Genomic DNA, 13939 nt, shown 5'->3' on the forward strand with positions numbered 1-13939 from the left:
ATGGAATGTCCCCATAAAACATAAAAACCCAACGTGTGTGTGTGTGTTGTGGTTCTCACAGGAAGTGTGCTGGTCGACCCTTCGCCCTGTAGATTGACACTTAGTCTGCCGCTCATGTGTTATGTGTGTTTCGCTCACACACACACACTTTCGTTTTGACAGAGCAGCTCCTCTGAATGTCATACGGTCATAAAAATGACACATGAATAATCGAGAGATGAAGATGCTGAGGAAGGAAAGATGTCTAGACGAGCTCATGTAAAGCTGGTCACACACTTGAAGATTTTAAGACCAATTTTGGGCCCGATTTGCACCCCCGACGATCTGATTCGATGTTTTGTAAAAATCCTCATTTGTGTGGAGTCATTACGATTATTTTACTGCTTCCGATTGCGTCTGAGCCTCGTAGGGGAATTTACAGTTAAAGAGCAGATATAATTAGATAAAGGTGACGGCTTGAGATATGATGAGTTTAAAAAAATAAACTGAAGAAGATTTTACTGAAGAACAGTTTGGTGCTTCAAGTCTCACATTTCTACAACACTAACAGACACTCTAGTGACTGAAGATGGAAAAGTAAAATAAATGCTTTAACATGCGCTGAAGAAGTCATTTAAATCATTTTATATTTAGAATGATACATTTTTATGAATAACTTGATTATAAATAAATAGCACTGTTTTTGTTGGAGTTATGATATTGTCACCATTCTTTTATTTACTGTAGTGCTCTCAGTTATAAACAAATGTTCTTCCAGTAACATTAATCATTCAAACTTATCTGATCTTTAATAATGTTCTCAAATCTTTAGCACAAAAACATTATTAATACATCATTTATAGAACTTTTTTTTTCTGAAACGTATTAGTTGGACATTTATCTAACATTTTAAATGCTACTAAAGGAGAACGTTCAAAAGTAACATTTGAAGAATAAAATGGAATGTTCCATTAACGTTTTTAAAACATTTAATAAACTGAATGTTTTAAGCGTTCAGAAATAACATTTTCATAACTTAAAGGTGCAATATGTAATATTTTTGCAGTAAAATATCCAAAAACCACTAGGCCAGTGTTATATGTTTTGTTCACTTGAGTACTTACAATATCCCAAATGTTTGCAACTATTTGTAAATTGTGAGAAAATCATGAATTTTATCCAAGGCTCCTGGACGTCGCACCCGCGTTACCCTCGGTTTCCGGTTTGATTTTGTAGAAACCATGGAAACACCAAATCCTATCAGACTTATGATAGCAACCTGAATCGTAACAAAGCACTGTTTGCCAGAGAAGAACTGGCCCCCCGACTAAGCCTGGTTTCTCCCAAGGTTTTTTTCTCCATTTTAACACCAATTTGCCACCTGATGTCACCTGTTGGAGTTTGGGTTCCTTGCTGCTGTCACCTTTGGCTTGCTTAGTCGGGGACACTTGACATTTGACTTGACATTTGATATTCTACAGTGCTTTGATCTGCCTGCATTGACACTATTCTTTAAGAGCTGCTGTGCAGCCAAAAATATATACCAGTTATCAATGTAAAGCTGCTTTGACACAATCTACATTGTAAAAAGCGCTATATAAATAAAGGTGACTTGACTTTAAAGGTGCGAGGGCGAGGGAGGGGAGCGTGAGCATTTAAAGGGGCCGCAGCCTGAATCGGCGCATAGTTAATGATGCCCCAAAATAGGCAGTTAAAAAAATTAATTAAAAAAAATCTATGGGGTATTTTGAGCTGAAACTTCACAGACACATTCAGGGGACACCTTAGACTTATATTACATCTTGTGAAAAGACGTTCTACGGCACCTTTAAATCCTATCGCTCCCTGCCCCTCGAGCTCTCGACTATTATACAGTGCATAAACAAAGTTCACACAGCTAATATAACCCTCAAATGGATCTTTACAAAGTGTTCGTCATTCATGCTGCATGCATGCTTCAGATCATGCGAGTATTGTATTTATTTGGATGTTTACATTTGATTCTAAATGAGTTTGATAGTGCTCCGTGGCTAAAGCTAACATTACACACTGTTGGAGAGATTTATAAAGAATGAAGTTGTTTATGAATTATACAGACTGCAAGTGTTTAATAATGAAAATAGCGACGGCTCTTGTCTCCGTGAATACAGTAAGAAACGATGGTAACTTTAACCACATTTAACAGTACATTAGCAACATGCTAACGAAACATTTAGAAAGACAATTTACAAATATCACTAAAAATATCATGTTATCATGGATCATGTCAGTTATTATTGCTCCATCTGCCATTTTTCACTATTGTTCTTGCTTGCTTACCTAGTCTGATGATTCAGCTGTGCACAGATCCAGACGTTAATACTGGCTTGTCTAATGCCTTGAACATGGGCTGGCATATGCAAATATTGGGGGCGTACATATTAATGATCCCGACTGTTACGTAACAGTCGGTGTTATGTTGAGATTCGCCTGTTCTTCGGAGGTCTTTTAAACAAATGAGATTTAAATAAGAAGGAGGAAACAATGGAGTTTGAGACTCACTGTATGTCATTTCCATGTACTGAACTCTTGTTATTCAACTATGCTGAGGTAAATTCAATTTTTGAACCTTTTTGCACCTTTAAATCTAATTTTCTTGATGTTTTGCGAGTACCATGCTTTACCATGCCTCAGAGATAAACACTCATTTGTGAAGTAGCTAACATAGCATAATCAGATGCAGCTTTATTTTTAGTAACAGTAATACAGCATTTTCTCCATCATACAATATGTTTTAAAATGAATTGCATGCCATTTATCAACACAATCATCCAGCATTTAATATGATATTGTAAAATCGATCTATCTTACTGCAGTGTGTAACAGTGTCTCACAGCAGCCGCCGAGCGAACGCACAGAGTAACGTTATAACATCATTTTCAACACTCTCAAATGTATCTAATATGATAAACAGAGCTGCGTTTCCTCATACTCATGACCGGAAAAGGCGACTGTGTCATAATAAAAGTCCCGCTGCTCGTGAGGCGTGTGTTGATCAATCGCTCCAGCTCCTCGTTCAGCTCCACAACACTCGCTCCTGCTCTGATTCACACTACAGTAACGTTAATAATCACATCCATGAACATGATTTCTTCCCGAGTCCAATCCCGATTGTTTCCACCGGCTGTGATGTGAAGATCACATGTCCCAAGATTCCACGCTCGGAAACTTGGCGTCATCAAGCTACGCCTTTGTTTTGAATAGGCCTCTAGCGGACAGAATTCTTACATACTGCACCTTTAATGAGAAAATTATTAAAATGTTCTTAGAACATATTTTTGTTCACCCAATCAACATTGAACTGATCTGAATAATGACTTTATTGTGTTTTTAGAGCTTCTTTTCAGCTGAATTTGAATTTGTCTCATGTTTTGCTTCATTGATTCTGTTATTTTCCTGTTTATTTCAGTGAAGCTGCTTTGAAACGATCTGTACTGTATGAAGCGCTGTAGAAATAAAGCTGACTTGATTTGGATCTGTGCATGTTCAGGACTCATTTTCAGTCGAGCAGCTCAGCAGGCGTCAGTAGATGTTGTTCTTGTTGCTTTGGCACCTAAAAGGCTTTAGCTGTATTTTCCCTGTGATGTAATATCATACACACACACACACACACACACACACACACACACACACATAGACTGACATCAGCACACAAACTCGCTCAAACACGGACCTGCACCACCCTGACCCCTCTCTGATCTCCAGTGTTTTGGTTACAGAGTGTTTTCACTGGACACACACGTTAGCGGTCAGACATCAAACACACACACACACACACACACACACTGATCTCATGATGCACGTTTAATTCAGTGGCGTTCATCATCTCGCAAATACAGTTGTTTTTGCATTTTAACCTTATTTTGTCTGAAAACCTTTGCACTTTTATCAGTCTGTTCAAAAGATTCAATAAAGAGATCATAAATGAAATCACAGCTGACATCACTTTCTGTTCATTCGTCACTGGAAATGGAAGGTGAAGTCGAGCACGTGACATTATTTCTGTAATGCTTTATACAATACAGATCGATTCAAAGCAGGATGCAGGAGTGGTTGATTATGATTTGACTTTTTTAACTTTAGTTAGTGTGTAATGTTCCTGTTTGCATCTGTAAAGTTACGACGCTTAAAGTTCAATGCAAAGGGAGATTTTTTCTTTTACAGAATTCTGTTTAAGTACTTCAACAAACAGCTGGTAGGGACTACAACGAGCTTCTTCCTGGGTTGATGACATCACTAACCCTAAAATTTACATAAACCCCGCCCCCGAGAACACATAACAAAGGGGGCGGGGCCATGTCGGGCTGCTTTAGAGAAGAGGAAGAGTTGTTGTAGTCGAGTGTTGTTGACATGCCGTCATTTTACGCCGGACTGCTTCACAAACGAGGGTCAATTCAACACAAAAGATGAACATGACGACACATGCTAGTGGATGAGTTGAATCAACTCCACAGCAACTACATCAATTTATCCACTAACCATTCAGAAACGTCCAGTTTCATTCTAAAAGTTGTAACTTCTTCCTGAGTCTCTCCATCAGTGTCGACTCCGGTTTGAACAAAGTAAGGCTGAACACCGTTACTGACAATCCTCATTTTGGCTGCATGAGATTCTCCAGCTTTGTTGTTGTTGAGCTGTTAAAGCTCCGCCCTCTTCTGGAAAGGGGGCGGGAGCAGCAGCTCATTTGCATTTAAAGGGACACACACAAAAATGGCGTGTTTTTGCTCACACCCAAATAGGGGCAAATTTGACAAGCTATAATAAATGATCTGTGGGGGATTTTGAGCTGAAACTTCACACACACATTCTGGAGACACCAGAGACTGATATTACATCTTGTGAAAGGAGCATTTTAGGTCCCCTTTAAGATTGAACCACTGCAGTCACTTTGACTATTTTATTATGTTTTTACTACTTTTCTGGACCTTGAATGATGGTAATTTCATTGCTTTCTATAAAAAAAACTCTTGGATTTCACCAAAATATCTTAATTTGTGTTCTTTAGATGAACGAAGGTCTTACGGGTGTGGGACGACATGAGGGAGAGTAATTAATGACAGAAATTTCATTTTTGGGTGAACTAATCCTTTAACAACCTTAAATTCCATTCTTTTTTCCAAGATTTCAGGATTATTGTTGATGTTTTCAGAAACACAAAAATGTGTGAACTCTCAGCCACATTACAGTCATTTCAGTCATTCTTCACATCACATTTCTCTCGTGTTTGTCCTGTTTCAACACGCCACAGGTTGTTCAGTTATTATACGTCTGCAGCTTTCTGTTACAAGCATGTTTCACTTGTTACAAGTTGACTTGTTTATAATAAATAATAAATAATCATATATATATATATGATTATTTATTATTTATTATAAACAAGTCAACTCTATATTTATTTATTTATTTTTTGCATTTATTAAAAAAGAAGTTGCTGCAGATGTTTTGCTCCAAGTTTTTCACGGTGATGCCATAGAAAGAACCTTTTAGTGATCAGTTCTTAAAAGAACCATTTTTTCTTAGTGTGAAGAACATTTTAAAAATCTAAAGAACTATAAAGAAGCTTTAGTGCAGTGGAAAGAGTCCATGGATGTTAAATGTTCTTCATGGAACCATCGATGCCAATAAAAGCTCTATTCTGAAGAGTGCAGAGGTGGATGTGTGTGTTTAGTTTCTGCCGCCCATCCGCTGGCACAATCGGACCTGTCAGATTTACTAATGTGTGTCTGTTTGTTTCTCGGCGGGTTCACGGCCAGTTTTTTCGGTTTTCTGAGCTTCAGGAAATCTGGTCAGCTTTCAGGCTCTTCCTGTGACTGTGTTCGCTACAATCAGCCGCCCAGAATGTTCCATGTTTTGTGTGATTTATAGACTGAGATCTGGCTCAACATGAGATGCAATAAAGCCATTTGTCACAGAGATATAGCGTCCGTTTCCGCAGCTGCAAGAGCTCAAAGTGAATCCATGATAAACATACTTCACATCACAATCTCTCTCTGTGTTAATATGAGCGGACGTGTTAGTAGTTCATGAGACTGAAAACACATGAATAAATTTTTTTTTTTTTTATAAATTATATATTTATTTTTATTTATTCTTTTTTAAATTATTTATTTTAATTGTATTTGTTTAGGATTTCATTTATTAGCTTGTCATCGACCCCAGCTGTTGACTGGATGTGGATTATGATTGTGGATTATCCTTTTAATCAATACTGTGTTTCGGAGCATTGAAGAAGCGGGGAAGACTTAGTCATCTGAAGCAAGGTAACAGACCCCTCGAGGACCACACCCGAGATTTCCTAGACCTTGCATATCTCACAGACTTTCCTGATTTTGCCCTCATTGACTTTTATTGTTACGGACTTTAATGATCAGTTTCAATCTAAGCCCATCCATGATGGTCCGCGAGGATCATTGATGGAATTCTTGGACTGTGTGCTGTTGTTGAGTGGATACTTCTTCACTGTTGGGGAAGTAGAGGGGGATGTTTCCCTTAAATATCTTTTTTGAGGCGGGCGCCATGCATCAAGCCATCGGAGCTTGGCCCACCACAGTCACCAGCATGTCCAATTAAGATGATCGCTAGTCCAGTACTTTCAGTACCTTCCAGTCCGGTTGTTCCCACACCACAGCCTGTTCGCAACAGGGCCGCCACACCAGAGTCTTCAGCCGTCATGGACGCCACGTCAGTGTTCCCGGTCGTCATGAACATTGCACATGAAGCCATTAAGGCAGACCCTAGGCATTTGAGACTGGCTTCAAGTCTGGAGGACACACCGCTAATTTCAGTGCGAGAAGCTGGAATCTCTGCAATGGTATCAAGTCTGTGGTCCCATTGTCGGTTGCACTCCCGGTTACGGCAATGGCCAGCCCGTGAGTCTGCTTCAGCCCATGAGTCCACCCCAGAGCCCACATCAACCCATGAGTCCACCCCAGGGCCCACTAAAGCCCACGAGTCCGCTCCAGCCCATGTATCCACTCCAGCACATGAGTCCACTCCAGAGCCCACATCAACCCACGAGTCCACCCCAGAGCCCACTAAAGCCCACGAGTCCGCTCCAGCCCATGAGTTCGCTCCAAAACCTGCTCCAGAACTCACTCCAGCCCATGAGTCCACCCCAGAGCCCACATCAACCGATGAGTCCACCCCAGAGCCCACTACAGCCCACGATTCCGCTCCAGCCCATGAATCCACTCCAGCCCATGAGTCCACTCCAGAGCCTGCCTCAGCTTAGTTGTCATCGGCTCCGCCTGCTCCACTGTGGTGGTCTGCGCTGTTGTGGTGGTCCACAACAGTCCACTCCAACCCATGGGTCCACTCCAGAGCCCGCCTCAGGTCATGAGACCGCTCCAACCCATGAGACCGTTCCAGAACCCGCTCCAGCCCGTGAGTCCACTCCAGAGCCCGTTTTAACCCATGAGTCCACTCCAGAGCCTGCTTCAGCCCATGAGTCTATTCCAGAACCCGCTCCAGCCCATGAGTCCACTCCAGAGCCTGTTTTAACCCATGAGTCCACTCCAGAACCTGCTTCAGCCCATGGGTCCACTCCAGAGCCCGCTCCAGCCCATGAGTCCACTCCAGAACCCTCTCCTGCCCCAGAGCCCAGTCCTGTGACCTGCGAACTTCCTGTCTGTTCTGACATGACCACTGAGGTTGTCCCCAAGTTTCCAGTCTACCCTGATGTGAACACTGTGGTCGTTCCTGAGCTGCCTGTCTGCCTCGACGTGGCCACAGAGGTTGTTAATGAACTTTCTTCCAGGACTGAGATGACCCAAGAGGTCAACCTTGAACACCCTGCTGGTCCTGTTATGATCATTGAGGACACCCTTGAGCTCACTGTTGGGTTTTACATGGTGCCTGAGGCCAACACGAACCTCTTTGTGCTTTATGTTTCAGTTTTGATCAGCTGTGGTGGTCTTCAGTTCCACCAGACTCCGCCTTAGTTGTCATCGGCTCCGCCTGCTCTGTTGTGGTGGTCCTCTGCTCCACCGTGGAGATCTTCAGTCCTGTCAACTCTGCTGTGGGGGTCTCTAGCATTGCTGAGGTGGTCTTCTGCTCAGCCTGCTCCACCCTGGCCTCCTGCACTACCTCTGTCTCTAGTCTGTTTGTTTGTGTATGTCCTTTTGCCTGGATGTGGATTACGCTTGTGGATTACCCTTTTAATAAATATTATGTTTGGATCCTCAACCTTTGTGTCTCAGAGCAGTACAGGACAATTGATTGTTTGTTTTAAATTATGCGTTTCATTTCACTTTAATTTCAAATAGAAATTAAAATCTTTTTAATACGTGTTTTATTTTGATTTGATTTTAAAATTGTTTATTTTAATTTTACATTTTCAGAATTTAATTTATCATTAGGTTGTCAGTTTGTGAATGAAACACTAAATCATCATGTGTGTGATTATGTCTTAGTCACACACGGGTGGTTGTAGTAATTGCACAACGCAGGAGAATCCAAACAAGCACTTCTTTATTAATCCACAGGCGAAAACTAACACACAACCACATGAAATTAAGACGATACCGGACAATGAAACGATGAATCCAAGGGCTTAAATACACAGGGAGACACAATGATTGACAGGTGAACATAATAATCAGTAACCTAAGGAACAAACGGGACTAATCAGGACTAAACTGAACCACCAGAAACACACACATAGGAACAAAAAGACAACTAAACTAAACATAATGAAATAAAAACAGAGTGTATTTCTCCATATGAAAAGTGTAAAGTTCAATGTCCAAGAACAAATATTTATTGAACAAGATACAAATCTGATTCAAAACTACTTTCTCTGTGTTTTGCAAAACTTTGACCTTCATCGAGAAGAAACTCTAGCAAACAAAGCTTTTATAAACGTATGCATATGTACAATGTTACAAACGATTCAAACATTGAAAATGGAGGAGCTGTGAGTTTACTGACAATCTTTCAGATGATTGTTCAACATGATTCAGAAATACTGCAGATTTACAGCAGAACAAAGTTCAGTGACGAGAACAAACACACATTTGAAAAAGAAACATTCTTTTGATGGGTTTGAGCCTGGTGACTTCAGTGATACTGTATGAAAATAAATGTGTGTGTTTGTGTTTATCATTTACTGCTTTATGGTTACAAGCACTAAAACCAAAGACCTGCGTGTCCAACAGCGCTTGACAGCGTTTCATTCAGTCGCTGCGTTCTGCGATCACTTACGCAACCAGATTAATGTGTGTGTCAGTCGGTTTAGGTGGTTATTTCCTGTGAATCTGTGAGGATCGTCTGTTTACTCACTGGAGGAAATAAGGTGCAGTGAGGTGATTAATAACAGGCTTTATGGCTGCGGTGTGACTCCATCACAGGGTTGTTCATTAATGTTTGATAGTGGAGCTGATCTGACTGAACATGAACGACAGAACTGGAAACACCACAGATTGAGTAAAACCAGCATCTGTAACATGACTGTAAAACTAATATGACTTCACTGGTATAATTATGAGGATATAAAGGTATGAAGTTATGAACAAACGTTCTTCCATAGAACGTTCATCTGGTCTTTAATAATGTTCTCAAAATGTTAGCGCAAAAACAATCATTCATGGAATGTTTTTTCACTGAAATGTTTTAGCTGGACGTTTTTAAAATGTTTCTGAACGTTCAGACAACATGCAAAAGCAACATTCCCATCAATTTTTCACAAAGATAAACTGAAATGTTCCCTTAACATTTGCATAACCGAGAAAAAATGTTTTAAAAACACTTTTTAACAAACTGAACGTTTCATAACGTCATCAGAACGTTAGAAAAACGTTTTTAGAACATTTTTTTTTAGCTGGGCAGCTCTAATCTGCTGATTATAAACATTAACATCATGATTTTTAGTAAAGTTGCTTTGAAACCATGTATAAATGTGAAAAGCGTTATGTGTGATAAAATGTGTTTTCATGAAGCCCTGGTGGGCGGGACGCGATGATGTCATCGGAACGGGGCGTGGCTGTGGCGGTGACGTCAGCGCGGGGCGCGGCGGCTTTATGTGGGGAAGACTTGTGCAGGACCTTCAGAGCGCGCGTGCACGTGAGCGTGTGAGAAACTTTCGCTGTTGTTTGTGTTTGTGTGTGTGAGTGTGTGTGACTCTCCGGATGATTCCTCTTCATAAAAAGTTTTTCCTCATGGATCCGATCGCCAGGTAAGACTGTTGAAGTATTGATCATGATGATTAGAACAGATGAACCACGAGATGATCTTTAAATGATTCGTTTCCTTGTTATTGTGTGATTATTATCTTTTAATGAGCATCACAGAAATGGGGTAAATAAAATGCAGTTCAGCTTAATAATGTCTCAGAAATGGTTATCTGAGAGCGTCATTCCTTTATTTCTTCTGTAGAAAGACAAACGGATATAGTGATGAAAGCCAGAATATTAAATTGCCATGATGAATATTTACTGAGTAATCCACAGTTTATTTTTTATCTGAGATTTAAAGCCAAATTGCAGGTGGGAGAAAATGAGTTCAGAAAGATGCAATCATGGAAACATCATTACTTTATTTTCACAGAGATTGGGAGGTTTATTAGTAAATTCAGTTGACTTTAATCATCAATCCTTGTTGCATTATATGCCAGTGGAGACAGTTCACTTCTCCTGGCACTCCTAGAGTAATTAAGATATCTCAGTATGTTTAGATATTCTGGTTCTTAACAAACTTTTCTTTTGGTGTCTTCAGTTTAAAGGCCCTGCATGGTTCAGTTCCAGAGATATGGAGATCTTAATGAGTGAATTGTTCACATTTTCAGTGGTCAAAAACCAAATGAGGGTCACTTTTCAAACAGCTCATACTTATTTTCTTTTAAAGAGGAATTATTTATTTCTATCAAAACTACTGTATAGAATATTCCTGTCTGAGTTTTTCCAGGGTTTTCATGCTGATAACTCTAGAAGAAGACTTGGGTAAAGTTGGTTTTATATTGGCACATTCGGACTGCTGATAAATTCAGACTTTCCAATAAATGTGCAATAAATTAATGTTTGCGAATTTTAAGCAGCGACATGATATTGACAACCAACGATTGTCAACTTACAACATTTTTCACAGTCGATCAAAATAGGCAAGTATTGTTTTAATGGCATATTTACTTGTGAATGTCCACTGAATGTCCAATGTAGTGTGATTAACAAGGCTATTGAATACTGATGTCCCAATGTGCGAATATAAAACCAACTTTACCGAAGTGCTAATTAGCTGGTGCAATACTTTTATGTCACTTATGTATTTCAAAACTGTACTTCTACAAATCTCTGGAAGGAAGTTAATGTGCCTCAGCTTGGCCATTTCAGTGTATACTTTGTACTGAAATATTGTTAAAATTGGTTTCAATGCAAATGTTTTGATAGAAGGAAAGAAGATGCATTTCTAGTTTCAACATTATTTGTTCTTCAGATACCCCTCTTTAAAAGAAAAAGTATCAGTTGTTTGAAAAGTGACCCACATTTGGTTTTTTACCGCTGAAAATATTCATGCATATTCATTTCTTTATTTAACCAGGTTAAAAAAACTAATTGAGATTAAAATCTCTTTTACAAGACTGATGTAATACAAGATATAATGAAACAAAGATTGATAAAGTCAACAGATTTTACTACTGGATTTACCAATCTCTGTGTAAAAATAAAATAATGATGCTGCCATCTTTCTGAAGTCATTTAATTTGGCTCCAAATCTCATTCTGACCCTCCTCTACAAAACTCAGTAAATATGCATGTGCAACATTTAATATTTCCAAAATTTGCTTGATTTGACACAGAATGACGCATACAAAGTTGGAACTTTGGTAAATCTTACTTATGACACATGAAAAGTCAAAAGTATTGTATACCAAGTGAGACTAAAAGTTGAAACTATGAGATAAAATGTTGATATTATTTCTTTCTATATATTACTTGTGACTTTTTGTGATACTTTTGACACAATTTTGACTTTATCTCATTAATATATTTTACAAAATCATGATTTTGGGCTTCCATAATGATATCTTGAGTCGATGAGTCTTGACTGACGGGCTTTCATTAGGTTGTATATGATGATTTCATAAAATTCATAATTCCTACAATCATGAGTTCGACTTGAGTGCTTTTAAAATTCTCTTTCATAAGCATGAATGGAGTTGACATATAAACATGCTGTGTTTGTGTTTCAGAGTCGTGTGAGCGTGTGTTTGCTGTCAGGCTGAAGTCGCTTCGGGTCGTTTTGATGGCCGCCGTTATCTTCGCTCTACTCTGTTTTATCCTTTCGGTCGTCCCGCGAGCCACCGTGGCCCCGCCCACCGACGGCACGCTCCGCCTGCCCGACGTCATCATCATCGGCGTGAGGAAGGGCGGCACGCGCGCTCTCATCGAGATGCTGAAGCTTCACCGTGACGTGGTCGCCGCTCAGAACGAGGTTCACTTCTTCGACTGGGACAGTCACTACCTGCGCGGCACGGATTGGTACATCTCTCAGATGCCGTACGCCCGGCCGGGTCAGCTGACTGTGGAGAAGACCCCGGCGTACTTTACCTCCGGCCGGGTCCCCGAGCGCATCCTGCGAACGCAGCCCGACGCGCGGCTCCTGCTGATCGTCCGGGAGCCGACGGAGCGCTTGCTGTCGGATTACACGCAGGTCTTCCACAACCGGCTGGAGAAGCGCAAGCGCCAGCAAACCCTGGAGACGCTGCTGATGCGTAACGGAGAGCTCAACCTCGACTACAAGGCCTTGAACCGAAGCCTGTACCACGTGCACCTGCGGCGCTGGCTCGACGTGTTTCCCAGGAGCCGCTTGCATCTGGTGGACGGCGACGCGCTCATCCGAGACCCTCTGCCGGAGATGAAGAAGGTGGAGGAGTTTCTCCAGCTGGAGCCGCAGATAAACGCCTCCAACTTCTACTTCAACCAAACCAAAGGTTTCTACTGTCTGCGCGACCGCCGGCACGAGCGATGCCTGCACCGTTCCAAAGGTCGCAAACATCCTCGCGTGGCGCCGGAAATCCTGCAGAAACTCTACGACTACTTCCGCGAGCCCAACCAGAAGTTCTTCCAGCTGGCCGGAAGGACATTTGACTGGAAGTGAGAAGAAGAGTTTAATAAGCTGAAGTAACCTGAATGCACAATATAGTCAACAGATCGCAGTCCTGAAATAACTGGAACATCAGTGACGCCGGGTCAACGTGTTCGGCTTCACGCTCCACATTCAAAATGTGATGAAGCCCGAGACCTTCAAAGTAGAACCAGTTCATTTTCAGGAAAGTTTATGAAGACAAGCTTTTTTGAATCGTTTACTGCAAAAATGATGTTCTTCCTCAGTGTTTTAGAGCATAAAAATATCTAAACATACATTTACTGGAGAAGAGAAACGACTGAAGATATGAAGTGTAATGAAAAAAAGAAACCAATATCAGAAAAATTATCTTGTTTTCTTTGAATTAAGTTTATTTTTCTGACAGATATTTGATCTTGTTTTAAGCACAAACTCACTTCGTTCAGTGAACAAACTTCATATCTTCAGTCATTTTGCTTCTCCAGTAAATGAATCTTGATTTAAGAATGTTTAGATGCTGGAAAAGTATTTCAGAGCTGTTAATAAATAAATATATTCAGATATATGGACAAATGCATGTGAAATAAATCTATTTTATACTTTGATGCAATAATGAACAGTATACTGTTTTCACTGCTGCTAATTTGTTGAATGTGTGTCTTTATATCTGTCACAATTATAGAAATGTTTCTCATTAATTTCATCTCAGTCGATGTATTCTGTTTATTGTTTTTTTATATGAAGGAATCGTTCACTAATAAAGTTATTTTTGATATGATCTGGTGTACTGTGGTTTTCTGTCTTTTGCTTGTGTGTGTGTGTGTGTGTGTGTGTGTTTAGGAAATTGATCATATTTGTGTGATGG

General features: G+C 40.3%; 2 protein-coding genes across 2 annotated transcripts; both read left to right on the forward strand.

Moving 5' to 3' along the window:
• The first annotated feature begins 6098 nt into the window (after positions 1–6098).
• LOC125267175 (vegetative cell wall protein gp1-like) lies at positions 6099–8340 on the forward strand. Its single transcript, XM_048188550.1, has one exon. The coding sequence runs from the start codon at positions 6906–6908 to the stop codon at positions 7956–7958; it is 1053 nt and encodes a 350-aa protein (XP_048044507.1). The 5' UTR covers positions 6099–6905; the 3' UTR covers positions 7959–8340.
• A 1689-nt stretch (positions 8341–10029) lies between these two features.
• hs3st1 (heparan sulfate (glucosamine) 3-O-sulfotransferase 1) lies at positions 10030–13852 on the forward strand. The gene is made up of 2 exons (XM_048188551.1): positions 10030–10189; positions 12200–13852. Exon 2 carries the CDS (start codon positions 12253–12255, stop codon positions 13105–13107), a length of 855 nt encoding a protein of 284 aa, XP_048044508.1. The 5' UTR covers positions 10030–10189; positions 12200–12252; the 3' UTR covers positions 13108–13852.
• The last annotated feature ends 87 nt before the right edge of the window (positions 13853–13939 follow it).

The sequence above is a fragment of the Megalobrama amblycephala genome, linkage group LG4 (assembly GCF_018812025.1).
Source record: "Megalobrama amblycephala isolate DHTTF-2021 linkage group LG4, ASM1881202v1, whole genome shotgun sequence".
NCBI lineage: Eukaryota > Metazoa > Chordata > Actinopteri > Cypriniformes > Xenocyprididae > Megalobrama > Megalobrama amblycephala.

What these genes read in the sequence shown, in the direction of transcription:
- LOC125267175 (XM_048188550.1), top strand. Translation starts at nt 6,906, where the DNA reads ATGAGTCCACCCCAGAGCCCACATCAACCCATGAGTCCACCCCAGGGC.
- hs3st1 (XM_048188551.1), top strand. Translation starts at nt 12,253, where the DNA reads ATGGCCGCCGTTATCTTCGCTCTACTCTGTTTTATCCTTTCGGTCGTC.